The sequence below is a fragment of the Esox lucius genome, chromosome 17, assembly GCF_011004845.1.
Source record: "Esox lucius isolate fEsoLuc1 chromosome 17, fEsoLuc1.pri, whole genome shotgun sequence".
NCBI classification, from domain to species: Eukaryota; Metazoa; Chordata; class Actinopteri; order Esociformes; family Esocidae; genus Esox; species Esox lucius.
This window is the reverse complement of record NC_047585.1, coordinates 23,855,418-23,881,809: the sequence shown is the minus strand read 5'-3', so window position 1 is coordinate 23,881,809 and position 26,392 is coordinate 23,855,418. Positions and strand designations below refer to the sequence as shown.

Below are 26,392 nucleotides of genomic sequence, written 5' to 3'. Positions count from 1 at the left end.
TCATGGGTAAAAAAAAGTTTACACTGATCATTCTCTATTTTACTATATGTCTGTACCGTGTATTGTTGATGGAGACACGGTTGTAATATTCACTCAGCATAAAACTCCAAGAGCCTAATTTATTCTTATTGCATTTAAAATGTCTGTAAGCATTAAAATAAATTAATCAATCACACAAGCATTACTCGCACACAAGTTCACTATTAATAAATACCAGCCGTTCTTAGTCTCAGTGCTTATGCAGCAGCCGTGGTCATAAAGCCTGTCAGGAATATACACTGGATACCAGGGTTTGCGTCACAATGTCTTAATTGTCCAGTCTGTCCTAGTAAGAGCCCTTGTACCTGCTGAAGATAAAATCCAACAACCATTACCAAATGTTTTTACAAAACTGTAAAATATGTTTTTAAAGAAAATAGAAAGCTACAGCCCACGTGTTAATCAATCAAATGTATTTTATAAAGACCTTTTTACATCAGCTGTTGTCACAAAGTGCTTATATAGATACCCAGCCTACAACACCAAAGGGCAAGCAACAATCACAAATTGATGCAAAGCTACAGCAATAGGGCTCAAAAAGAAAGAATTTAGGGTTTTGGAAAGGCTGAGTCAAAGCACAGATCTCAATCCTATTGAAATGCAGTGAGCTGTGCATACCAGAAAGCCCTCGAACAAGGCACATTTAAAGTAGTACCATTAAGAAAAGTGAGCCAAATTCCTCTAACCCTAATCCTCCACACAGTTACAAAAAACAGTTATATCTGTCAAAATGGGGCAACATCAGCTATTGAATCTAGGAGTGTACTTGTTTTTTCTGCACTATAAAAAGGAATTTCTGTTGAATTTTTTTATGAATAAATGATAGCAAAGCATTATCTTTCTGTGTGTAATTTAAATAAGGTTTCCTTTATCTGCCAATTGTGTTTAAGTGAAGATGACACCCATATGTCCAAATGTATATATAAAAAGGGCTCTAGCTTCAGCTAAGGTCAGGGTTGCTGACTCCCAACATCAGAAAGACACACAGACAAAATGGGATTCCTGGCAGAACAGCAAGCCTAGCCCACAACAGGGTTTCACATCTAGGTAAAATTGTTAAATTCACTCCATGCTGTACTGCCTATTCCGTCAGCAAATGTTGAATAGCAAAATGAAACAACTCTGAGCCACTCGCAACATTGTCAGATTACAATGCAGAAACATTTAACAGGGAAAATTGATATGAACATTTCTGTAGGCTAGGAAAATGCGTTTTAGTAGTAGGCCTACTGTCAAAAAGACAGAAAGACTTGTTAACCACCCTCCATTTTAGCAAATAACTCCCTGGGGATTTAACTCAAGTATTCTCTCAAATTTAATATTGAGTAATTGAGTGCAGAAGATTGCTTTTCTTTTTTTCTTTTCATTTTCACAAAAAGAGCAGGAGAGACACCCAGTGGTGAGGCAGTATCATAGCATATCTTGTAAGTTACTGTGTATATTGGTATTTAAAGTGAATACTCAGTTCTTAAACAAGAAAGAGAAAGGCCAAAAGTCTCTTTGAAGGAGCTTGCAGAGTTCAGTGGCTGAAGGTGGATGAACTCCAGGATCTATGGAATTTGAGAATCTGTGGAATTTGACCTTGCACTATTTGAAATGTTGTCCAACAAACCTGAAAAACCTAAAGCAAATATATATATATAACTCCGACATTGTGTGCAAAACTGGCACATATTAGACATTTTAAAAATGCTGTATTCCTTCAAAAAATCTGAAGATTTTTTGCTCAGAAATAAACATTTTGCTGGTGGGTAACTGCACTACAGGAATATGCCCCATTTCTGTGGCTGAAATCTCAGTCAAAGTCTAGCCTGCACCGCTGACTGGGCTAAGAGATGGAGAGTGATGGTGGTCCTTCAATCAATGTAAGGTGTACATGGGCACTGCAAGAACCTGTCATCTACAGAGAACGTGTGCTGTAGGGAAGTTGTGAAGTAATGTTTGTACAGAACATTGTAGAGCAGTTGTATGCTGTCTTACTATCAATTCATATTTACAAGGCAACATTTTTAATGAAAAGCCCATTTTTACAGTAACCTTTGTGGTACCACCCAGCACAGCCTCAAACCTTCATAGAGGGCTCCTCTCATGAGTGACATAGAAATGTCCCTTTAGGGTGCTTGTACATTGCAGTTTTGACAATTGAACGATAGGGACATCATTTAAGGATTACTTCAAGAGAAAAGCCTGAAATGTTCACACCCTTTTTTAAAGTTAAAGTTTAATACGCTTTTGTTTAAGTGGTAGTTGGTTTAAATGACACTCTGTATTCGGGAAAATAACAACTTTGCTATTGCTTTAGAAAAATGTGGGTGAGAAAGAGTTTGATTTCGAACTGACACCCCGGAAAATATTACATTTACAAGAAAACTGTCAAAATTAACACTTGATTGGATGTATTTCAATAACTACGCCCAAAACATGTTTTTAAGTCTTTTAAATCTGTTATCGCAGCAAATGCTGGCTCAACCAAATATTTCATGTGAATGGTGTTGAATACCTATGCAAGCAACATTTTTACTTTCTGTATTATACTTTCAAATATTTCCCAACATAAAACCTATTTCTATTTTTATACCCTTTCACAAACGTCAGATTCTCACGTGGGACTTGGAAATCGTGCTTATGAATCAGTGGCGCTGACGGCTCGGTCTCACATATGAAAGGTTTTCTTTGCTTGAAAAATTTGACGTGTAAGCAAAGAACACAGCAATGTCATAAAAAATGAAATCCCTAAACATCCAACGCAAATAAATGTCTCCTAGCAAAACAAACAATTTATCAACACCGGATATAGGATTTAGCAAACCACGCCTCTTCCTTTCTGGACAAGAATCGCAGGCCAACATGGCTCCGATTGTGAGTACTCATGTAAAAAATATGTTGTATACTTAACTATATACATTTCCCATTGCCTTTCAATTAAGTAATTAATAAGCGCGTAATAAATCCACGTTAAACTATGATTCCGTTAGGCCAAATATGTCAAGTGGCATAGATAAATTGCTTTGTTTACAAGTTGGGCCTGTAGCCTTTGAACCACGTTGTAGCAATGTGTTAACTAGCTAGCTAGCTTTTAATCTATTCGGCCGCTAAGTATTAGAAACTATGGATGACTGGCAATACACTAGTTGTTTGCGTGCTAATTATAGTCCCATTAATTATAGTTTTAACATGTCTCACTTATGGGTTTGTAGTCCATGGGTCTTCAAACATGATCTTTGAGAGTCGCAGCCTAGGTCTTTGCTTTCAACCGATCTAATAGACCGCGTGTGTTTAATTTGGTCATTAAAATAGTGAATTAGATTCCTTGTAGTGGTGTGCAGTTCGGCATTTGTTAATCTAGTACTGTTTCTTCCCATTAGTAGTTTGACCTAAACAATTTATTCATTACAGCAGGTTTTACGTTCACGTTCTGGTGCTCCATAGACGAGCTAGGGTCACTAATCAAAAAGCATGTTACGGACCGCATGTGAAAGAACATGTTTAGAACGCATATCCCTGGTTCATAACGTACTTTTCAAGGATTAATGTATTTATTATTCAAATGTATGTTAAATTTACTGTCAGCCTCTGCTTTAGCATGGATATTGTTTGTGGTAGATCTCCTGACAGGAATGTAATTGTATTCTGTTTAATGGACTCCACATACTTGTCTTCCTAGAAATTACACATGCATTGTTTAAAGCCCACTTAAATGCACTTCCAGTAAATTACATTGGGTGAATAAGAGGCTTGTAGAGTTGTGATTCTTTCAAGTGTTTATTTTTTTACTTGCAGGTATTGGTTCTTGAGATGAAATTCTAGTGACATGGCACATGCCAACTAAGTAGTAAGAGTTGAGAGTATATAAGCAAGAATATAGCTAGACAGAAAATAATAAATATAGAGCATAAAGTTATATAACGCTGTACACTAGTTCAGTAATTACATTACTGAATGTTAGTTAAAATAAAAAGTTTAATAACATGCATACCCTGTGCCTTTACACCCATCATGCATTTTCTAACCACTGTTCTAGCCATATTAGTTTCAACCAGTCTAGAATGTTACTTTTAGGCTATATACCCAATTTGCTCCCACTTTTTGGAAGTTAGTTGTATTACACCAACTGTTCAATACCCTGTGAGAACAATATTTTGGGATAATTCACAGCAATAAAAAGGAGATGCAGATGACACTATGACTCCTTACATTATTCAGTGCTTGTTTTCTCACTTGAACATAAATTGAGTGGACTCAACAATTTTAGAAACCAGGAAATGACAGGGATTTTGCTCACTGCCATTGCTGGTTTGAGGTGAGATAATGTGTCTTAAGCCAATGGGGGGGCGGTTAGGTGCTGCTTTTCCATTTGACAGAAGCCTGTGTCATCTTTTGGTCAATTGAAATTCTGCATTTTAGGATTCACTACTTTTATGCACGCGTCTTATTTCTGGTTAGTAAATGTATTGATATATTATGGACCTTTTTCTGATATAGCAATGCAAAATGGTGTTGTTTTGTAATGTCTTCACAGAAGAAACAGGTCATTAAAAAGACCAAGACGGGTGGCAAGAAGAAGAAGCAGGTCCTGAAGTTCACCCTGGATTGCACTCACCCAGTGGAGGATGGCATAATGGATGCTGCTAACTTCGTAAGGATTTTATTTCCATACAGAGCTGTCACACAACGATACAACGTTTAACAACTTTACATGCACATGCAACAAAAAGTATCTGTTTGTGCACGAGTGCTGACTTACAGCACAACGACGACAGCTAAGTTGCTGTTTCATGTTTCTGTGCTACTGAAATGAAGGGCACATTGGAAGCTATCGCCTGCTCTTGTTGTTCGCGTCACTGACACTGACCCTACTGCATCTCACAAAACAATGTAGTGTTCTACTGCGAAATCTCAAACCAAACTTGCACGTCAGAGACTGCAGGCTCACAAATACTATCCAATTTACGCATCGTTCACATTATCCCACCCCTGTTTAGTCTTGATTGTCTTAAAAGCAAAAGCCAACATGATGTCTGGCAAATACAGTTGTGCTCAGAAGTTTGCATAACCTTGGAGAATTGGTCATCTATGTACCATTTGTAAAAAAAAAAAAAACATGAGTGTGCAGACAAAACATGTCTTTTATTTCTTATGGGATTCACATTCAAATGTTGGTCATAACAGAATGGCACAATCATAAAACAAAACATGGCAACAAAGAAAAAAATTAACTGACCCCTGTTCAAAAGTCTGCATACCCTTAGTTCTTAATACTGTGTATTGCCCCCTTTAGCATCAATGACAGCTTGCAGTCTTTTGTAATAATTGTTGGGCCCCAAAATCTTGCAGGTGGTATAGCTGCCCATTTGTATTAGCAAAATGCCTCCAGGTCGTGTAAAGTCTTTGGTCGTCTTGCATGAACCGCACATTTGAGATCTCCCAAGAGTGGCTTGATGATATTAAGGTCAGGAGACTGTGATGGCCACTCCAGAACCTTCACCTTTTTCTGCTATAACCACTGGAGGGTCAACTTGGCCTTGTGCTTAGGGTCATTGTCTTGCTGGGAAGTCCAAGAGCGTCCCATGCCCAGCTTTTGTGCAGAAGAATAAAAATTGTCTGCCATCAATTTTCACAAGATTCCCCATGCCTTTTGAGCTCACACACCTCCAAACCATCAGTGAGCCACCACCATGCTTCACAGTGGGGATGGTATTCTGTTCACTATAAACCTTGTTGACCCCTCTCCAAACATAGCACTTATGGTTGTGACAATAAACTTCTATTTTGGTCTTGTCGCTCCAAATTAGTGTGTCAGAATTTGTCTGGCATGTCAAGGTGTTGTTGGGCATTTTGTAACCAGGTTTCTTTGTGGCATTTGCGCAGTAAAGGCTTCTTTCTGGCAACTCGAACATGCAGCTAATTTTTGTTCAAGTATCATCGTATTGTGCTCCATGTAACAAATACAGTCTTTTTTCCAGAGCAGCCTGTATTTCTCCTGAGGTTACCTGTGGGTTTTTCTTTGGCTGAAATCTTTCTTTGTCTACCTGTTCTTGGCTTGGTATAAAGAGATCCCTGTATATTCCCTTTTTCATCTTTATAAAATTCTATTACCTTTTTACACAGGTCTTTTGACAGTTCTTTTCTGCTCCCCATGGCTCGGTATTTACCCAGCTTAGTGTATCCACGTGAGAATTATCAAACTCTGACTATTTATACACAGACACTTTTTGCAATTTAAAAAGCCACAGGTTTGAGAAACTCACCTTTAATTGCCATTTTCACCTTTGTGTGTCACCTTGTGGGTCTGTAACAAGGCCAAACAAGGGTATGTAAACTTTTGATCAGGGCCATTTGGGTGATTTCTGTAATCACTATGATTTAAAAAGGAGCCAAACAACTATGTGATAATAAATGGCTTCATATGATCTCTATCCTTAAATAAAATAAGTCATATTTTCTAAATCAGGGTCACAGTTTCTGCCGGGGAATGCAAACTTATAAGCACAACTGTACATTTTTGGTATGCTGCTTGCCTTGTAGCTAGTAATAATCTGGGCATGAATTAAACATTATTACAGTTTTGTGTTAACGTTTGTAGTTATGCTTTTTGAAAGCAGATATAGAATATATAATGGTATTGTCTTATTGTGACAGTCTCGTTGTGACAGCCTCGCAGTAGGGCCAATTTGTTGGCTTAATGGTATGTATTTTTGCAAGGTTCACTGGCTAGTCAACTATGCAAGAACAACAAATGCTGATTGGCTTTTGCGGGAGCCGAAACTTTTAATGTTAGTGTAAGAGCTTTCTTAGCTTAGTTTGAGGAACTATCTAGTGTAGTTGCAAATTAAGTGTTTAATATCTATAATAAATTATTTATTACCTGTATTAGTAGAGGTTTAACTTTTGTAGTCATGCTTTTTTAAATAAACAATAAATATAACCTGTGCCAGTGCATGAATGACGTGCCAGTGCATGAATGACGGACCTGTGACAGTTTGGGATACCATTCATAGGCTTGCTAATAGCAGAAGGTAATATCACAACTCATTGGTGAAATAACTATGAAATACGCCTGGGCTTAAGTGAAGCATGTATTACTACATTTGGTGTTAAAGGGGCAGTATGGGAGATTTTTACTGTATTACTGGCATAAAATTGAAATCAATCAATCAAATTTATTTATAAAGCCCTTTTTACAACAGCAGTTGTCACAAAGTGCTTTACAGAGACACCTGGCCTTAAACCCCAAGGAGCAAACAACAGTAGTGTTGAATTTCAGTGGCTAGGAAAAACTCCCTAAGAAGGTCGAATTTTAGGAAGAAGAGAGGACCCAGGCTCAGAGGGTTGACCAGTCCTCTTCTGGCCGTGCCGGGTGAGATATTAAGAGTCCAATTGGAATAATAAATACATTTCTCTAGGCTAAATCCAGAGTCTATTTGATTTTAGACTAGGTCAGAAGTATGACAAGGACAGGGACAGCATCGGCCCCCCAAACCAGGTAATCCGCAGGTGTGGACCAGGACCTCATCTCCTCCTAAAATATAAAACTGGAGGAGACTGAGAAAAGTTAGTAGTACATCCCTCATGTCCCCCAGCACAATAATATAGCAGCGTAACACCTTGGAACTGAGAAGGGGGGGTCCGGTGACACTGTGGCCCTACCCGGGGGAGGGGGAAATGACCTGTAGACATCTGCAGTTAATTTTTTTAAATTTCCTTGCCAGTCCGTCAATCAGTTTACAATTACCTGCTTTAGGCACTCCTGGTACTGTCCTTCCAACCCTAAACCACCCTGGACTAGCTATTACTATACACGTCTCATTCGGTAAGGGAAGATGAGGAGACAAGTTTTCATGTTTAGAGGCAGGACTCTACACTGTGCCCTTTAACAATGTTTTTTGGAAGTAAGCAAGGGGGAAAATGTCTAGTACCGGTAAATTGTCTGTCCATACAGCTACAAATTTAGAGTTGATTTTGACTTTTCTGTCCAGGAATGTCATCAGGTTTCGCTGTGGAAGTTTGATTAGTGTACCCTAGGGAGCGTCCTGCGTCAGGACCTTGAAGTTCTAGTATTGTTGGCTCAATGGCTGTTTGTGTGAGAAAAGAGCGAGTGTGCAGTTGAAGGGAGAATAGAGAAGCAGTGGTAGCCTCCGCAAACTCTGCTACAGAACTAGAAGCCATTATTTGTCTACTCACATCAGTGCCTTTTGGATGGTGACATCTAGAGAAGCTTGTTAGCTAGCGTGCTAAATTACATATGCTTAACCTACTGTTTTTTACACTTCCGGACAACCTTCATTAGTAAATTTTTTATTTGAATGTATTCCATCTTCCCATGAATTAGTGGACTGTCATCCTTGCTAACAGTACATGTTCCACCTTTATGACGGGCGGCACGCGGCTAGTGCCGCTTTCATTGAGGAATGTGAGCAAAATTTCATGGTATATCATCTAATGTAAATTATTGCTTAGAAAAAGCATGTTCAGGTCTATTTTTGTTATTTAAAAAATATATACAGTACCCTTCAAGAGGTTTTGGGGCACTTAGAAATGTCCTTCTTTTTGAGAGCAAAGCCCTTTTTTTTTGTCTATTTAATTAACATGAAATTGATCAGAAATACAGTGTAGATATTATTAATGTTGTTAATGACTATTGTAGCTGGAAATGGGAGATTTTTTAATGGAATATCTACATAAGCATACAGAGGCCAATTATCAGCAACCATCAGTCCTTTAATGGATATAAGCTAAGGACATTTTATAAGAGACCCCAAACTTTTGAACAATTGTATTTACACTGCTCAACAAAGTATGGGGACACGTGATCATCACAGTATCACACCAAGTCAATTAAACTTCAGGGATCTCAATCTGTCCCGTTAGGTAGCATAAGCAATTGTGAATCAATGACACCTGTTTTGGTGCAAATGGAAGCAACAACAGGGGCACTGGAGAGGCAAGTGGCCACAGACAATTGCTCTCTCCCTATCCTTCCTGGGTGATTCTTCTCTAGTTTTATTTTTTTGCTAGTGTCCTTGTCACTACTGGTAGCATGAGGCGGTACCTGCAGCCCATTCCGATTCCACTGGTAGTCCAGCTCCTCCAGGATGGCACATCCATACGTGCCGTCGCAAGAAGGTTTGCTGTGTCTCCCAGTACAGTCTCGAATGCAGGGAGGAGATGCCAGGAGACCGGCCATTACACGAGTGGCGCTGGACAGGGCCGTAGAAGGGCATCAACTCCGCAGTAGGTATCTGCTCCTTTGTGCCATGAGGAGCTGGAGGCACACTGCCAGAGCCCTATCAAATGCCCTCCATTGGGCTGCTTGGGTGCTTGTTTCTGACCAAACTGTCAGAAACCGACTCCATGAGGGTGGGACATGGACGTGCAGTTCGATTGGCATTCGCCAGAGAACCCGAGAATTGGCCTCCCATTCTCTTCCCAGATGAGAGCAGGTTCACATTGAACACGTGACAGACATGAAAGAGTCTGGAGACGCCGTGGTGAATGTTATGCTGCCTGCAACATCATCCAGCATGACCGGTTTGGCGGTGGGTCAGTGATGGTCTGGGGAGGCATGTCCTTGGAGGGTCACACATACCTCCACATGCTCGATAACGGTACCCTGACAGCTGTTAGGTACCGGGATGATATCCTCAGACCCACTGTCAGACCTGCAGTGTGCCCTGGTTCAGGACAATACGCTGCCTCATGTGGCCAGATTGTGTAGTCCGTTCCTGGATGATAAAGGCATTGATGCCATTGACTGGCCCTCACCTTCCCCAGATGTGAATCCAATTGAGCACCTCTGGGATGTTATGTATCTGTGCATCCGGCACCGCCAAGTAGCACCACAGACTGTCCAGGAGCTCCCTGATGCTCTGATCCAGGTCTGGGAGGAGATCCCCCAGGACACCATCTGCCATCTCATCAGGAGCATGCCCAGACGTGGTCCGGAGTGCATTCAGCCACGTGGGGGCCATATACACTACTGAGTCACATTGAGTTGCCGTGATGAAATTCACACAGTTTGGAACAGTCTGTGGTTTCAATCGTTTATTTAGATTTTTGTTAGATTTAGTTTGAATCCAGTCCTCAGTTGGTGATTTTGGTTTCCATTGACTGTTACGTCATTTTGTTCAAACACGAATTGTACAATGTACAGTAAAGTATTTTGTTCTTTTAATATAATTAATTGAGACCCAATGTGTGATTCGTGTTCCCTTAATTTTTTTCATTTGTGTATTTCTAATCCAGGCTTGAAAATTATAATCTAATTGTTTATATTATATATGTGTGTATGTTTTATTTTTAAATTAATCATGATTGGACTTGACCATTGATGACTCTGACTTGGGTCTTGGACTCGCCATCTGCAACAGGGGATTCGGAGGAGAAAAATCTTAACATCCACAAACAATTCCCGCAAACAGCCACTTGTTGCTAAATGCATTTCATCAAATCATGAAATGTGCAAATTATTTAATGGCTTATACAGTACGAGACAGTAGCTGACCATGTAAACATTTACCCAGGATAATTTGTTCTGCTTTCAGAAGATTTAAATTAGATGTTGCAAGGAGTGCTGCCTTATGTAAAAAAAGAAATCTATAAATACCAGCAAGAATTCCCTGCTCTATTTGTTGAGGTGCTGTCTGTGCCAGCCTTCAGTGCTGCCTTTGAGAGGGTCTTTAGTCATGACGGCATTGTTATGAGGCATCACAGAGAAAGGCTAATCAACACAGTCTTATCAAACACTTTTTGATTGAGACCGATTTAGAGATTTTTTGAACACTTTGCTGTATTATCATTTGTGTTTGTGTGATAAATGTGCTGGCTTTTGAAATCTTTTGTGAATTGTGACTTAACTCGAACTGGAGTGCAGAGGTCTTGGGACTAGACTTTAGTGACTTGACTAGAACACTTCTCTGTATATATTTTTAATCACTGGAAGATGTCCTAGTAAAATGCACCAACTTTAAATTGCTCTGAATTAGGGCCATTGCTAAATTACTCTTTACAATATTCTATTTCAATCTAAAGTTGTCATCAGTATATAGCATAATTATAAATAGTATTCAGGTTGATAATGCTCCATATTAAGGAGAATTACTGTCTTGAGCTCCACCTCTGTCTTTGTTATACAGGAGCAGTTTCTTCAGGAGCGCATCAAGGTCAATGGTAAAGCAGGGAACTTGGGAGGTGGCGTGGTGTCCATTGAGAGGAGCAAAAGCAAAATCACTGTCAATTCTGAGGTGCCCTTCTCCAAAAGGTATGTTTGAATGAAATTTTGATTTTTGGCTTATGAATTGCACTGCTTGCAGATGACTTCCTTAGAAACGTCTCCTGTCATTTTATGCTGTTGTCTGATTCTGGGGCTTAGTTTGGTTAGCGGTCTGACCTTTTAAACCAGGGGCAGCAGGGCTCTACTTTGTGACAAATTCACTTGCACATGCAACTGAAAACGTCTGGGTGCAAACTTATAAATAATGTATAAAATAATGTATTCTCTCTTATTTCACACGCACGTGCTGATTTCAACTTAAATCTCAAACTAAGATGCTGTTTCATACTCCCCTGTGCAATTGAAACTAAACCCAGTGGAAATGAAACTCTTCTGCTCTGGTTATTTCATTGATGCAGTCCACCCTGCAGTAATGTCATGTAATGTAACTTACAAAAGTTCAAAAGTAAATTGTAAAATCTCATGTTGCTCTCCCTGTCTGCATTTCATCAAGTGATAGGAGCTAGTGGGCTTGTATTATTCGGGCGCTCTGAAATTTGAGCGGCAGCGCAATTGGGGCGCTTTAAAATTTGAGCGGCAGCGCAATTGGGGTGCTCTGAAATATGAGCAGCAGATGTACCGCGCCTCTCAAAAGTGACCCAGAAGTCCATAATGTCAAAGTGAAATAAAATTGTTGTAAATCAATTACAAATACAAAACAGAAAATAAGTCATTGCTTAAGTATTCATCCTCTTTATAAAAAATTGGTTGAAACACTTTTGGCAGCCTCAATTCTATTTGAATAATCTACCTGCATTGCACACCTGGACACTCTTCTTTGCAAAATTGTTCCATGGATGGGACCTTTGTAGAAAAGCCATTTTCAACCTTCCACATATTCTTAACTAAATTGATGTCCAGGCTTTGATTTGGCAACTCAAGACATTCACAGACTTGCCCGAAGCCACTTCAGTGTTGTGTTGGTTGTGTGCTTTGGGCTGTTGTTGTGCTGAAAGATCTTCACCCCTGCCTGAGGTTCTGTGCTCTGGATCAGGATTTCAAGGACCTTCTTGTATTTTGCTTTGTTCATTCTTCCTTCAGTCCTGACTAGTCTTCCAGTTCCTGCCTCTGAGTAGCATCCCCATGGCATGATGCTGCTGGCACCTTGCTTCGCCTTAGGGATGGTATTGCCCAGATGATCAGTAGTGCCTGGCTTCCTCCAGCCGTGACGCTTTGCATTCAGTCAAAATAGTTTAGTCTTGGTTTCAGCAGACTAGAGAGTCTTGTTTCTTATGGTCTAAGTCCTTTAGGTGCCTTTTGGCAAACTCCAAGTGGGCTGTTGTTTTTTACTGAAGAGGGGCTTCCTTCTGGCCACTCTACATTAAGGCCTTATTCCTCATCCTGGCTAGATTTCTTAAGAAACCTGTCAAGGGCTTGCATGTTTTTAATCACAAGGTGAAACGTGAATGGGACTCACTTTTTCTTTCATTATATTTTAGTTTTTATGCTTTTGGGTATGTTTTACTCAGATCTGTATATTGGTTTAGAGTAATTTCTTTCATCTGCTTGAGGCAGTTTTCACAAAATTCAAAAACTATTGTTGATGGTAAGGACCTCAATGTCAAAAGCTGTCTCATGCTGCTGGAGTCTGGCAGTATGTAACAATGCAGCACAGTAAGTTACCAGCTGATCAACATGCTAAATGGTGTGTTTACCATAGCCAACATTTTCAACTGATGTGGTAGTTAGACTTTAAAATAATGTAAGACAACAATGTGTATGGGGGCGGGGGTGAATACCAAAGAATATGTGCCTCAGCAGCGCCGTGGCAGACATTGTTGTAAGGCTGCTTCATTGAATAGGAAGTTCAGTAAATCTAAAATGTTTCTGGACCAAAGTTTAGGACAAATTGTCTTGTTTTTGTAAAATGTCATCCTGCAAACAGTTAAGCCAATGGTATAGGCCTACACAAACTGCCTGGTTGCCAGCTTAACCAGTGAGCAGGTGGAATGTGGGTTGTAAATGACCTGAATGGGCAGGTTAAAGTTTGTCTTAAACTTGTTGCTTTGGTTGTATCCTATAAGTGACACTCAAAGTAGCGGAATGAAAATGTGTTTAGCCAGGTGTTCATGCTTGCAATGCGGTTCTTGAATACAGCCCTTTGTCATGGTATATTGACCCCAGAGGTCCTTTATTGCTATTGTAAACCAGTCGGTTCTTTTTTTTCTTTTGTCAATCCTGTTATTTTTCCAGATTGACCTCTATAGGCACGCCATACCCACAAATAATGAATCTGTCAGCGATGATTGGACAGGTCAATGGGATGTCCATCCGAACATTACCCACCCTAGTCTTCCTTGCATATTCATGCTTTGTCTCTTCTCTACTTTTCGATCATACTGTTGCACATACATATCAGACTGTATTAGCATGCACATTTGCAGACTGAGTGCAGCTAAGTGACTTCAGGCTGACTTATATAAGGTAAAGTTAAAAGGCCTAACTGGTCTCAAGACCAGTATATAGGAGGCAATAGAACCCATTGGGTTTGTCGAAATATATTCACATTTTATTTGTATTGTTTTAATTCTGTTATAATGAAAATTGCTTTACCAAGGCTATTGATGTTTGGTTCATCGCTGATGACTCCGACCTTGTTTCACAGAACACGTTTATTTCATATACACCAAGTTCCACTACATAGCATTTGCTTTTGCCACTTCATCTCTTCTCAACATTAAATGCATAAATCTGTGATTCCCTACATCTCAGTAGCCTGTCAAATAATTTGGAGGGAAGTAAAACAATTCCTGTTTGTTAATTGAAATCGTAACGCATCTGTTCGATTCATGTCGCTTATTCTGACCATTTAAATAACTTAAACAGCTTGAAATACATCTAAATATTTCTAATATGCAACAGTCATCATTTTAGCATTGACTAAAATATCAATTATTTAGGTTTTTTATTTGACATGAGCAGGTACTTAACAAAAATGTTACCTTTTAAGGCCATTCTATGCCATATTAAACATTAGCTAAATAATTTAAAATTACCCAAACTTTTACACACCCGTTTCTGAAAATTTCTTTAATTATTAGCAAAATAGCTGATCTGGTTGGGGGGGTTTGGACTAATGACAATTTGAATTGAGCCAATATACTAGGCTAAGGATTAATAAGAAAAAAAGCATTATCTAAATATACTTTCTAGTGGCACCGATTTGATGTTGAACTCTATCTCTTAACAAACAGTTGAGTGTCACAACAATATAGTAAAGACTTACCGAACATTCCATATTAATTTAGTAGCCTAGCCAATTCTTTTTCACAGCTTTAGGTTCATGGGCCAACTCTAACAATTATTTAATTTAAAAAAATTCACTAACCACTATCACTAATCTCTCTCCCATTGTTCTTGGTTTTCTCCGCCTGGACACAGCTGATTAATTTAATGAACGCACTGCAGTTACACTATGATGCAGTATTGAAATGATTAACTGAATTTGACTATTTGATCTAGTTTTTAAATTGGTATTTCTTTTCTAATGCATTAAATTTAGGCAGTGAATTTGCCCTTTTCACTTATGAGAAGGAGTATCATCATGAACCATGTCTCCACTTATCAGCCTCCAGAACGTTCCATACCAAATCGTTCGGTACAAAAACGTGTGCCATTAAGGATTTTTCATTTATTTTTTATGAGGGTGCAAAGTTATTTCTTAGAACATTGAAAAATCGTCTTGATCTGTTGTTTGCACCATACTGAAACCAAGGCATGGCCTTATCGGTTAAAATGTGAATTGAACCACTTTACAATACAACTTTATTACACTGTAATTTTCCATTTGGTTTACATTACTGTCATCCCCCTTTTCTGCCAGGTACTTGAAATATCTGACCAAGAAGTACCTGAAGAAAAACAACCTGAGGGACTGGCTGCGTGTGGTGGCCAATACTAAGGAGAGTTACGAACTTCGCTACTTCCAGATTAACCAGGATGAGGAAGAGGAGGAGGATGAAGATTAAATCAATGCTACTTTTGTGAATAAAATTTCAAAAGAACTAAAGCTTCTCCCATGGTTTTGTATATTGATTTGGGACTAAAAATAATGAACTACTCTTGAAGCTGGTTACACTTGAAACCCATGTGTTCTGTAATGACTGTTCTCTGTGCCTACATGCAGTTGCCATGGTTGAATCTAAAATGTATTGGTCACCAAGGCTTTTTGCTTTGACGTCACTCAACATTGAAACTGAGTGGATTTCAATCAACATTTAGTAACGCATACATGTATCTTCATCAAATAATGCTTTAAAATGAAGTGCACTATAAATTGCAATAATTACTGGAGTATTCTTCCAAATACTGTGCTTTGCTTTCTAGAAATGCCCACATTTCATGTGGTCCATCTATTGAAAGTCAGGGGTCCGTCACTCAAGCAAGCGACATTGCTGTGGTGGTAACCTTGACAACCGTTCAAGCTAGCAACACAGTACACGCTGCACACTTTCTAAGGATCCAAAATAAGGCATAATAACCAGGTTGCCTGGCTCTAGTTCTAGAAGTTTGCCTTACCCTGTTGGGCACATTTTCTGTGCTGAATTTAAGATGGAAAAAGAAAATTTCCATAGAATCTGTATATTTTTTTTTTTGTTTACCTTTCCAGACTGATTTCGGGAGTGCATAATTTTTTCCCCCCAGGCTGACGTCTGTGAGGTTTTTGGATGCAGTGATGACGTCATTACTGTTCTAGCTGGGCTCCATTGCAAGTGTGCATGCATAATTGGCTCTGTAAACTGGATTAAGAAATACGTCTGCCACCAAGAATCAGAGTATGTGAATAAGTACGTTTTACATTGTTTGGTCAGATATAAAGACTATTGACAGTATTGTTCAGCAAGACCAAGTAGTCAGCAAGGCTGTCTGCTGCACTTGAGAGGTGTTTTACTGTCCCCAGTACAAGGTGCACCTTTGTAATGATCTTGCTGTTTTATCAGCCTCTTGATACATCACACCTGTCAGGTAGATGGACTATGTTGGTAAATGAGGAATTTTAACAGATACAACCATATATGTGCCTCATGTTTAAGGTTTTTCTGTACATGTACAATATTCCTGATCTTAAATTTCAGCTCAAGCATAGGAACGATACTGCATGAAGGGTTTACATTTTTGTTTGGTGTTAATTGAGCTGTTTAGGAATGAACTAAGCATGGGGGACTATTTGAGACCTTTACTTGAAAGTTTTATGAGGTATTACCTACCCTAATTGTTTCACTGATCTAATAATGCAATTTATTATTTTGGTAGTAATTCAAACTTAGTTTGACTTAGATTGGTTTATTGCTGTATACATACGCTGCATCACATATGATTAAGACAAAATGCAAAGCTGGGACTTGCAAGGGATTGCATTTTTTTCTCCCTTATCCTGGTGTAACCTGCTTGGGAAAATGGACGACGTGACTGGCAGGAACGGTGCACATTGCTACTTGCAGCACTGCACACAACTAGTCAAAGTGGTAACTAGGGGAGTATGACTAACTAGTTGTGGTGGAAAATTATGGGATGGATTGTCATGGCAACAGACCAGACGTCACAATCTGGGCATGTGTGTTCCATTTTTGTCTCTTATTTTCAGACTGGAGGACTTGGATAGAGAAGAGTGGAAAAATTGATTTTTTTTTATTACAAATAGAGGGGAGACATTTTTGTTAAATATCCAGAAATAAATTAAGACTAATACAATTCTGCGAGGCATTACGGGGTGAATAGTGGCATTTTGAGGGTTAACTTTCAGTTAATTCTCAGGCAAGAGGGTTTTTGGTATGCGATAAAGATGCCTGGGTCGTTAAGCAACGAAGACGATGGACAAGACGACATGGATTTCGAAGACGAAATACCAGGTGAGGGAGTGAATTAAGGAGGGGGAGATTCTGCGCTGCTACGCCTAGTTGAATGAATGCGGGGAAAATGGCTTGTCCTACGCTCTATAAGGAAAGAGGAGGGTGGGGTGCAGTAGGCTTGGCGTTTTAATTCATTATTTTTACACGACCCGTTGTTTTCCTTAGCGGTACAGGTCTATGCACTTGTCCACAATGTGTCATCTTCAAATATGATGTTGCCGAATGAAAAGACGCTGTCTGTATACGCTAAATGAGCCGGTCCAGAAAGGGGGGACTGCCTAGATTCCGTGCATTCTTTTTTTGTGGGGGGGGTGTCAGGCCACCAGAACTATATTTTACTTTAATTGCAAACATCAGGCTACATCCTTAATGGTTTATTTTCTTATTAGGATTAGGCACATGCTGTTAACATTTTGTTCCATATGAGGTCAGAAGTTACACCTCATGCTCTGACAGCTGAATTATATACTGTTTTCCTAAACTGATGTCGATTAACAAGTCCATCACTCCCAGGTGCTGCGGCATCATCAATATTGAGCAACTGTATCCTAATTTGTTTGGAGGTGGCAATGACCACAGAGGTGCTACATGGAGTGTGTGTGAGCATGTGTGTGTGTATGACTGAAGCCACGTGCTCCAGGAAAACACTGGGTAACTTGGAGCACTGTCCTGTTGATATGACTTGCCTTAGTGTTATCAGTAAGATTGGCATTAATGTATACAGGCAACACAATACCTGTCACTTAGCCTTTATACATACGCACCTGATTCCCCATACATCCAAGGCTTTCTTTCATAATTGCATGTACAATTTTCTTTTCACAGGCCTTGCTTTTGCTGTTTTAGCCAAACACTGCAAGTACAATCGTACCGCTTATGTGGTTACAATTCACTTAATATAAGGTGTACCCGAACAACTTGTTTAGAGCCTGATATGTGTAAACCCATACCTCATGTGGTCATCAGCCTGTATTATTTTTACACAGTCGGGGGGGGGGGGGGCTGGGCTGGCTGGGCTGGCTGGCTATGTCAGGCCACGCAGAGTAAGGACGCAAGTCAGAAGTCTGCCTTGTTATACCACCATGTCAGTTCACTCAATATAATCAATGCATTCATAATTATTCTCCAGCTAGCTCCAGACCCTAGATTATTTACTACGGAATTAGCAGTCAGGCAGACGAATATGCCCTCCTTATTTTCAGTGCCATGTTTGTGTGATGTGTGTTGCTGGTTATTGCATGTTTGAAATGGTATAATGAAGATTCTTTCAGGATAGGTCTCCCTGTGCTATGTATTGTTTTGTATATTGTGATATGATTTTTGCCTTCATTTCATGGTCTTCAGTAAAACTACATGATTAATGCTCTGTGGCTAGTATGTGGGTGTGTACTATAGAGCTAGATATGAGAATGCCTGCTTCTGGTAGTAGCTTATTAAAAATCTAAATATTGTTTCACATCAAAAATAAAACGGTGGCCCATAATAATGTGCCATAGATTACTGTACCTCAGAAAATACCAGTGGACATCAAAATGAATAGCTGAGGCCTTGACCACAGTTGATGTGGATTTTTCATATAAATCGGAAATGTATAAAAAGACCATTTCTATTGGTACACACCACTAAAGATCTGGTAGTAATCTGTTGCATCGCAGTACATGACAGGCAGCCACAGTCTGAGGAATAAAGCAATCACTATGCATATGGCCAGTAACCAAAACTAGTGGGTAAATAAGTAGGTTAGAGGAATTTGTTATTAAATGTATGTCCTGTTATGTTCCAGGTAGTTCTTCTTACGTTTTGTATTTATTTTTCCCCAATGTAGCAACCTGCTATGTTGTTTAATTGTGCATGCAACATGTTAACTATACATGTGCATGATATGAATGATACTTTGATGTGGGTGTTCTTATTGTGGATGGGCAGGAGCCCTGCACAAGCCATGGATGGAGAGCTGAGAACCCACAGTACAGTAGCTTCCAGTGTTTTCTGTCAATCCTACACTCACTGTCTCAGACTCATTCAGCTGGCTTTCCCATGTTCTCGTTTATGTCAATTGAACTGTCCCTGCCTCTGTTTTACATTTTTCTTACTGGTTTTCTTATCATGGGCTTTTGTGTGCCTACGAGTCATACCTGATTGGTGGGGACTTATTTTCCCGAGACTCCACTGTGAAAGCTGACACCATTTTTATCCATGTGTGCATGTCCATCTGTTATTTGGTGTGATCCTTGCCTAAGTAAATGTGTTTTATGCGTTTAGTGTCACAATTGTCACTGTTGTATTTGTGTTTAGCCAAGCCTTTACTTTGTAATTACACTGTCAAAATAATATTGTACTGCAATATAGTATTGTGCAGAACCAAGAATAGAAAACTACAAAGGAGCTTGTTGCATCAGCTGCCACATTATACTTGTCCAGAACTAGGCTCCCGATGAGTATCCCTGAAATCATACACACTCTGTGACCCTTCTAGAATGCTCTGCCAATATTTACTAGCACTGCTGTCCAAGACCCAGGAGCAGCCAAGCTAACGTTTCTTGGAGGAGAAGGTTTTAGCATGTGATAATGTACTGCTTCACTGATGTTTGAACTTTGTAACATTTTAGGTACTGTAACGTCGAGCCCTTCAAACACCTTGGTCTTGTGTACAGTAGCTCAGTAGGTAAGAGCTAGAAACTTGTTATATGAGGATTGTGGGTTCAGTTCTCACACTGGGAAAGTATGAAAATACTACTGAATTGGTTTCTTGTTCCAAAACAAGGGCTCTTTCACCCACGATGCCAAGGATACCCTTGTAAAAATGATCACACTCTCGTATTTAACCCAGAGGACACTGTGTCCAAGATTCCCAAAAATAATTTCTAATTTGATTCATCAGACCACATGACAATTTTCCACTTCACCTCAGTCCATCTTAAATGAACTTGGGCCCAGAGGACAAGACAGCGTTTCTGGATCTTGTTGATGTATGGTTTCTTCTTTGCATGGTAGAGTTTTAACTTTTATGGATTCAATTATGGATGCAGTGATGTACTATGTTCACAGACAGTGGTTTTTGGAAGGGATGTCCAATACAGAATTGTCTGTTTTTAATGCAGTGCCGCCTGAGGGCCTGAAGATCACGGCCATCCAATATAGTTTTTTTTGGCCTTCTCCCTTGCGTACAGAGATTTCTCCAGATCTCTGAATCTTTTAATGATATTGTGTACCGTAGATGATGATATCCCCAAACTCTTTACAAATATACGTTGAGAAACATTATTCTTACATTTTTGCACTATTTGCCTGCACAGTCTTTCACAGAGTGGTGAAACCCTCCCCAAACCCTACCCTCCCCATTCACTTCTAAAATACCCATTCTCTAGGTTGGTCTTTTTATTCCCAATCATGTTACTGACCTGTTGCCAATTAACCTAAGTAGTTGTGAGATGTTCCACTAGCCTTTCCAGTCTTTTGTTGTGGCTTGCATCAAGTGGGTATTTATTTTTCAAGAAAAAATTAAATTTCTCAGTTTCAACCTTTAAAAAAATTACGAACAGAATTATGGACAGAATTTCTAGGCGCAGCCAGGGGCCGGAGGGTGTCAGGTTTGGGGACCACACGATTTCGTCTCTGCTCTTTGCGGATGATGTTGTCGTGTACCTCCAAATCCGAGGCCATGGTCCTCAGTCTGAAAAGGGCGGCTTGCCCACTTCAGGTTGGTGGAGAGTGCCTGCCTCAAGTGGAGGAGTTTAAGTATCTAGGGGTCTTTTTCACGAGTGAGGGAAGGATGGAACGGGAGATTGACAGACGGATCGGTGCAGCTTCTGCAGTAATGCGGTCGATGTATCGGTCTGTCGTGGTGAAGAAAGAGCTGAGCCGCAAGGCAAAGCTCTCGATTTACCGGTCAATCTACGTTCCTACTCTCACCTATGGTCATGAGCTTTGGGTCATGACCGAAAGGACAAGATCCCGGATACAGGCGCAGAAATGAGCTTTCTCCGCAGGGTGGCTGGGCGATCCCTTAGATGCTTGGGCATCTGTTTCGGATGCCTCCAAAACGCCTTCCTGGGAAGGTGTTCCGGTCCCGTCCCACCGGCAGGAGACCCCGGGGAAGGCCTAGGACACGCTGAAGGGACTATGTCTCCCGGCTGGCCTGGGAACGCCTCGGTGTCCCCCCGGAAGAGCTGGAGGAAGTGTCTGGGGAGAGGGAAGTCTGGGCATCCCTGCTTAGATTGCTGCCCCCACGACCCGGCCCCGGATAAGCGGAAGATGATGGATGGAGTTTCAACCTTTGATCTGTTGTCTTTGTCAAATTTTTCCATTGATTATAGGGTTTAAATGATTTGCACATTATTGCATTCTGTTTTTCTTTACATTTTGCACAGCATCCCAACTTTTTTGGAAATGGGGTTGTACATGTGTGCTGATATAAAGCTGCTACATAAGTTAGATTAAAGTTAGTTATAAGTTAATTGTAATAAGTTAGTAATTTACCATACTGCCATCTGTATTGTCACTAGTGCCCCTTTAAACTGACTTTCACCACACACACAATGATAGATTCACTGGTACCAACTTGTTTATTACTTATTTAAGTCCCTTTGTGTTAAATGCCCTTTTACCTTAGCTCACTCCTTGACATATGCTACTGCAATTGTAACCTGTCCTGCAGTAGATGCATTAACTCACTCGGGTCACTCCTAAAACCTACATAGGAGTAAATTGCAAATTACCTTTAAGCTTGACACTTGACACACCAAAAGGCTGCTAGATCCGAGCCCGAGCTGGCAAAGTTGACAAATCTGTCATTGTGTACCTGAGTTAACTGTAATTGTTCCAATATGTTGCTTTGGGTAAGATCTGCTAAATTACTAAAATGTAAATACAGTTAGCTGGAATTGCATAAGCTAGCCACACATTGGCTGCCTGTTTTATGGTTAGGATTTGGTTTAGTTTTGATGTTAAGGTTCCTCTTTCTGGAATGTACCTGCACATTTAATATTTTAAGTTGATTGGCTTATGCTGAAGAATGGGCAAAGTTGCTAAAACATCAGCCTGGGAGGCAGCTCTTATTTTCCTTATGCTCTTGTCAGCTGCTATGCTAATGAGTCGCTAGCTTTTATAGCTACAAAGTAATTCATCTTTATTTTTCATCCACCGGCTTTAAACATCTGTAAAACTATATTTTTTGTTATAGATAAAGTATTTCATAGTTATTTTGCTGGTAAAATTATTGCTTTCACTATTTAGTGCATATTTTCTCACAAAAAACGAATTGGGCAAACTGTGTAGATTTTATGTAACCAAGAAAATACAATGACTTCTATATTGACAGGGTGTGAAAAATGTATAGGGGAATATAACAGCCAAACATAACACAGGTTGGTAAGTAAAACTGTGAAACACAATCAATTCCACTATTATAGCGAAAAGGCCATGTGTACCACCTTTAAGAATAAATACCAAATATGGCTGTGGAATCTAACTCTCTACCTATCTTAACTTCATTCTGAATGTTTTCACATTGTTTCTGTCTTTTGCCTAGTTATGGGTCCTTATCTGACCGCTACAACATTGTAACATCTAAAAACATTTAAACCTAAAAGTGTTTAATTTTAAATAGAAAACCAAAGCAACGTGGATTGAAAATTAAACTGAACCAATATAAAGTGAGCCAGCTAGGTAGAGTACAGTTAAAGAAAGTAAAAAGTCAGAGTGAAAGAAACAATGTTTTTTTCATAAGTGAAAGAGAATCATTGTTTTCCTCAACATGTATGCCTCTGTGCAGCTAGTGTCCTTAGAGGGCCTGTCAGAGCCTCGACAAACAAATAAAAAATTGTGGCACAATTTCAATTTTGCTGTCTATTGATGCTTCCCAATATACTTAACAGAGCTTGAACAGTTTTGTAATGAACAATGCTCAAGTATTGCTAAATCTATCACCACAGACTCACAGCTGTAATAATCTCTTTCAAAATTGGGTTCTTAAATTTTTGGAAGATCCACTGGTAACCTTGATGCCAAGAAGAGACTTTTCCTGGGTTAAAGATTTTTCATTGCTGGCAGTCAACATTTAGACTATTGTTTATATACAGTGCCCTCCAGAATTATTGGCACCCTAGGTAGAAATGGACAAAACAGGCTTTGTTATTCAGCTTAATATTACACTCAACATCATCTGAATCTAACCTTTACTATAGTGAAAATTGTTCAATCATTGAATCAAGAAACATACATGGCACAATTATTGGCACCCTTGTTCTGGTTAAGAATGTTTTAGAGTCCCTCTGAGTCTTTGGGTAGTATTATATTTATTTTTTTCCATGACTTGCACAGATTATGCATGAAATTATGCAACTCATAAAGTACCAGTGGTTTACTGGTTGTTTATGTACACTAGACCATTGAATAAAAATGAATCACTATTACACACCAAGTTGGAGTGCATATGAAGTAAAAACATGTGAAATAGTCACTGGGATGCCTGAACTTTCAGCCTCGTTAGCCGATCCCTACTCCAGCCAGGTCATCAGCTGTGTGATTATGTCTCCACACCATTAGCAGTAGTCTGTCAATTAAATACAATGAAGGTGAAAGTCCCCCCAAATGGACTACATTAAATGAGTTGAAGACCTGAAGGGCAATGTCCATGCAAAAATCACCTTTTGGGTAATTCAGGGATGTCTCCTAAACTACTCTGTTGGCCATGTCAACAGTGGGGGATGTAAACAGAATATTATAGTATGGAAAAAGTACAAATCCAAATCAACCCCGAGACCCTATGCACTTGTGAAAATATAAAAGCATTTGACAGTAAAGGTAACCCCTTTCAGCTCTCCACAGAAAGTCTGTATCTTAGCGGTCATTGCTGGTTCTTTGTGGTTTTACACTGGGTATATGTGAATTGCTTATTGACATGACTTAGGGTAAATCATTCATTACGGTTGATTTGAGATTGTAAAAAAATATGAATCAATGAGATGTGTAAGCAAATGTGTGGCGATGTGTGTCTCCAGGTGACTAGAAGCTGACCACTTTTTGGGTTTCGATTTTGCATCTGTTTCCACTCTCCATACATGCCTTCATGATCTGTATCACCTGCACGCACACACAGATATACATTTAGGTACTGGCCATATAGTGGTGGAGGTACATTCTGTGCTCAAGAAAATGAACATTGTGATCAAATGGTTTCCATTCTTGTAATAAAGGTGCTGCTAGTTATTTCCACTAAATTCTTGTGTTGAAGCGAGACCACACAAGATATTGGCCGGTATCTCCATCCCGTCAACATATGATGATCTGAACTTGGTGTGGAGCTGGTCAAATCACAGATACTGTTGCACATTAGTTGTAGATTTGATGTAGCTTTTTCTTTCAGAGGCTCAAGCTGGGTATGTGCATATGCTAGAAAATAATATTGAATTATTGATTGAATCCAGTAAGAGGACCAAAATGCATCCTAACTAAGATGCTCTCCTTAGTTCCTTGTTTTGAGTGAAAAGATACCGATCTGATAGGAATTCTTACTGTATGAAGGTTTTTCCATGAAATGCCAGACAGTCCAACCTCCATGGGTAGCAGAATGGATATTTGGACTTCCGTTGCTTGTCTCTTGCAATTGTAGCCAGGGAATATCAGAAGGAGCTTATGAAACAGAAAATAGATGCAATGCAGATAGTAAACCCTTTTTTTCTTGGTATATTAGTAATTACAGATTGTGATGACAGAATTCAGGAAATCACTTTCCAGACTGTGTCTCGGTGGCTGTGTGAAGTTGTTTGAGTTGGAGCAGATTGAATCAATCAACACAGCAAACAGATGCAGCATCTGTCAGATTAACGACAATATACAAGCTATGGATGTTTTATATTCCCCAAATCAACAGTTGTTGACTATATTCAAGTTCACATGGTCAGACAGGGCTTGAATTGTCAGGTCTGATTACTCTGAAAGCTACTTATTGCAATTCACCCTCATAACCAATGTATCTTAGAAGTTTCCCTCTGACTATGATTGATGCAGGCCAAAATGACAATAAACACAGAATAAACGAGTAGGCTGTTTGTAGATTTTGGTGTATAAAACATCTAATTTACCGTTTATTTATGCATAATTTGACCTCTATACCTAACAAATATACTTGATAAAAAGTATTATACCCACCGTTTTTTTTAAGGTATTTAATTTCTCACTTAATTATTAAAAACATAAGTACACTGTGCATTGTGTGAGTCAACCTAAATAACAATGATAATTAAGGTTTTATTTAGAGCACAACTTTGGCTGGTTTTGTACATTGGTATGCTGCAATAAAGGACTTATATTTTGTTTTCATTGAAACATACTCTGATAACATTTACAATGCATTGTGTTGTTTAGACTTTCCCAAAATATCAGTAAAATAATGTGCGTGTGACTTTTACATTTATATTAAGAACAATAGTGTAGCCAAATGTTTCTTAATCCTGGTCCTGGTGAACCGAAAGGATGCACGTTTTTGTTTTTGCCCTAGCACTCACGCACCTGATTCAAATGAAAAACCTGATGATAGGTTTATTATGTCATTCAAGTGTGTGAGTGGTAGGGCAACATTTGAATCAGGTGTGTGAGTGCTAGGGCGGAAACAAATATGTGCACCCCTTTGGGTGCCCAGGACCAGGATTAAGAAATTCTGTGATGATAAATAATTGGCATAATAATTGAGATCTTATTATCGTGTCTTTTCAGTGACAATATTCAAAGTACAGCACCCAGCCCCCTCCCCCTAATGCTTTCAAACCCATTCACTGGCTCATGCCCAACCAAGATTGTGTATGAGGTGCAAACATAATCATTCCCTGGATCTGAGGCTGTGTTTATTTCCTCTCACACACACCTTTTTTGTATTGATCCCTTTTAGGCCCAAACTGGCATTCCAGGACACTTATGCAGTCAAGAAGTCCATCATTGATGCAGGGATTGCTTGATTTAAAGAATGACATTGAACGTAAGTTGAGTTTTTTTCTCTTTAGCTGTCAATTTCCCAGGCATTGACATTCTGGCACATGATGTTGTTGCATGTTTGTACACCTCCAGGACAATTCCAATACTTGACTCTCCAGTGACATATCCAGATATCACTTCCAGATATAATATCATCTCAACATTCCTGAATATCAGTGTAGCAACATACATTCATTGGCATTGGTAATACTGTTCTTGGGTTCATCCATGCTGTAAGGAAAATAAACATGAATGCTATTAACCA

At 39.4% G+C, this 26,392-nt stretch overlaps 2 protein-coding genes across 6 annotated transcripts in view; both read left to right on the top strand.

Annotated features, from left to right (window-relative positions):
- Positions 1-2,860: 2,860 nt before the first annotated feature.
- On the top strand, positions 2,861-15,305 carry rpl22 (ribosomal protein L22). Its single transcript, NM_001304078.1, is given in 4 exon segments — positions 2,861-2,898; positions 4,559-4,675; positions 11,172-11,296; positions 15,132-15,305. Coding segments are annotated over 4 exon segments (399 nt in total). The 5' UTR covers positions 2,861-2,886; the 3' UTR covers positions 15,277-15,305.
- A 194-nt stretch (positions 15,306-15,499) lies between these two features.
- The window catches only part of chd5 (chromodomain helicase DNA binding protein 5), a 48,138-nt gene continuing 37,245 nt past the window's right edge, over positions 15,500-26,392 (top strand). For all 5 annotated transcript variants that reach the window (XM_010881716.5, XM_010881714.5, XM_010881717.5 and 2 more), the window contains exons 1-2: positions 15,500-17,157; positions 26,045-26,131. In XM_010881716.5, coding sequence (XP_010880018.2) covers positions 17,091-17,157; positions 26,045-26,131 — 154 coding nt within the window. In that variant the 5' untranslated portion in view covers positions 15,500-17,090. The remainder of the gene's footprint in view (positions 17,158-26,044; positions 26,132-26,392) is intronic.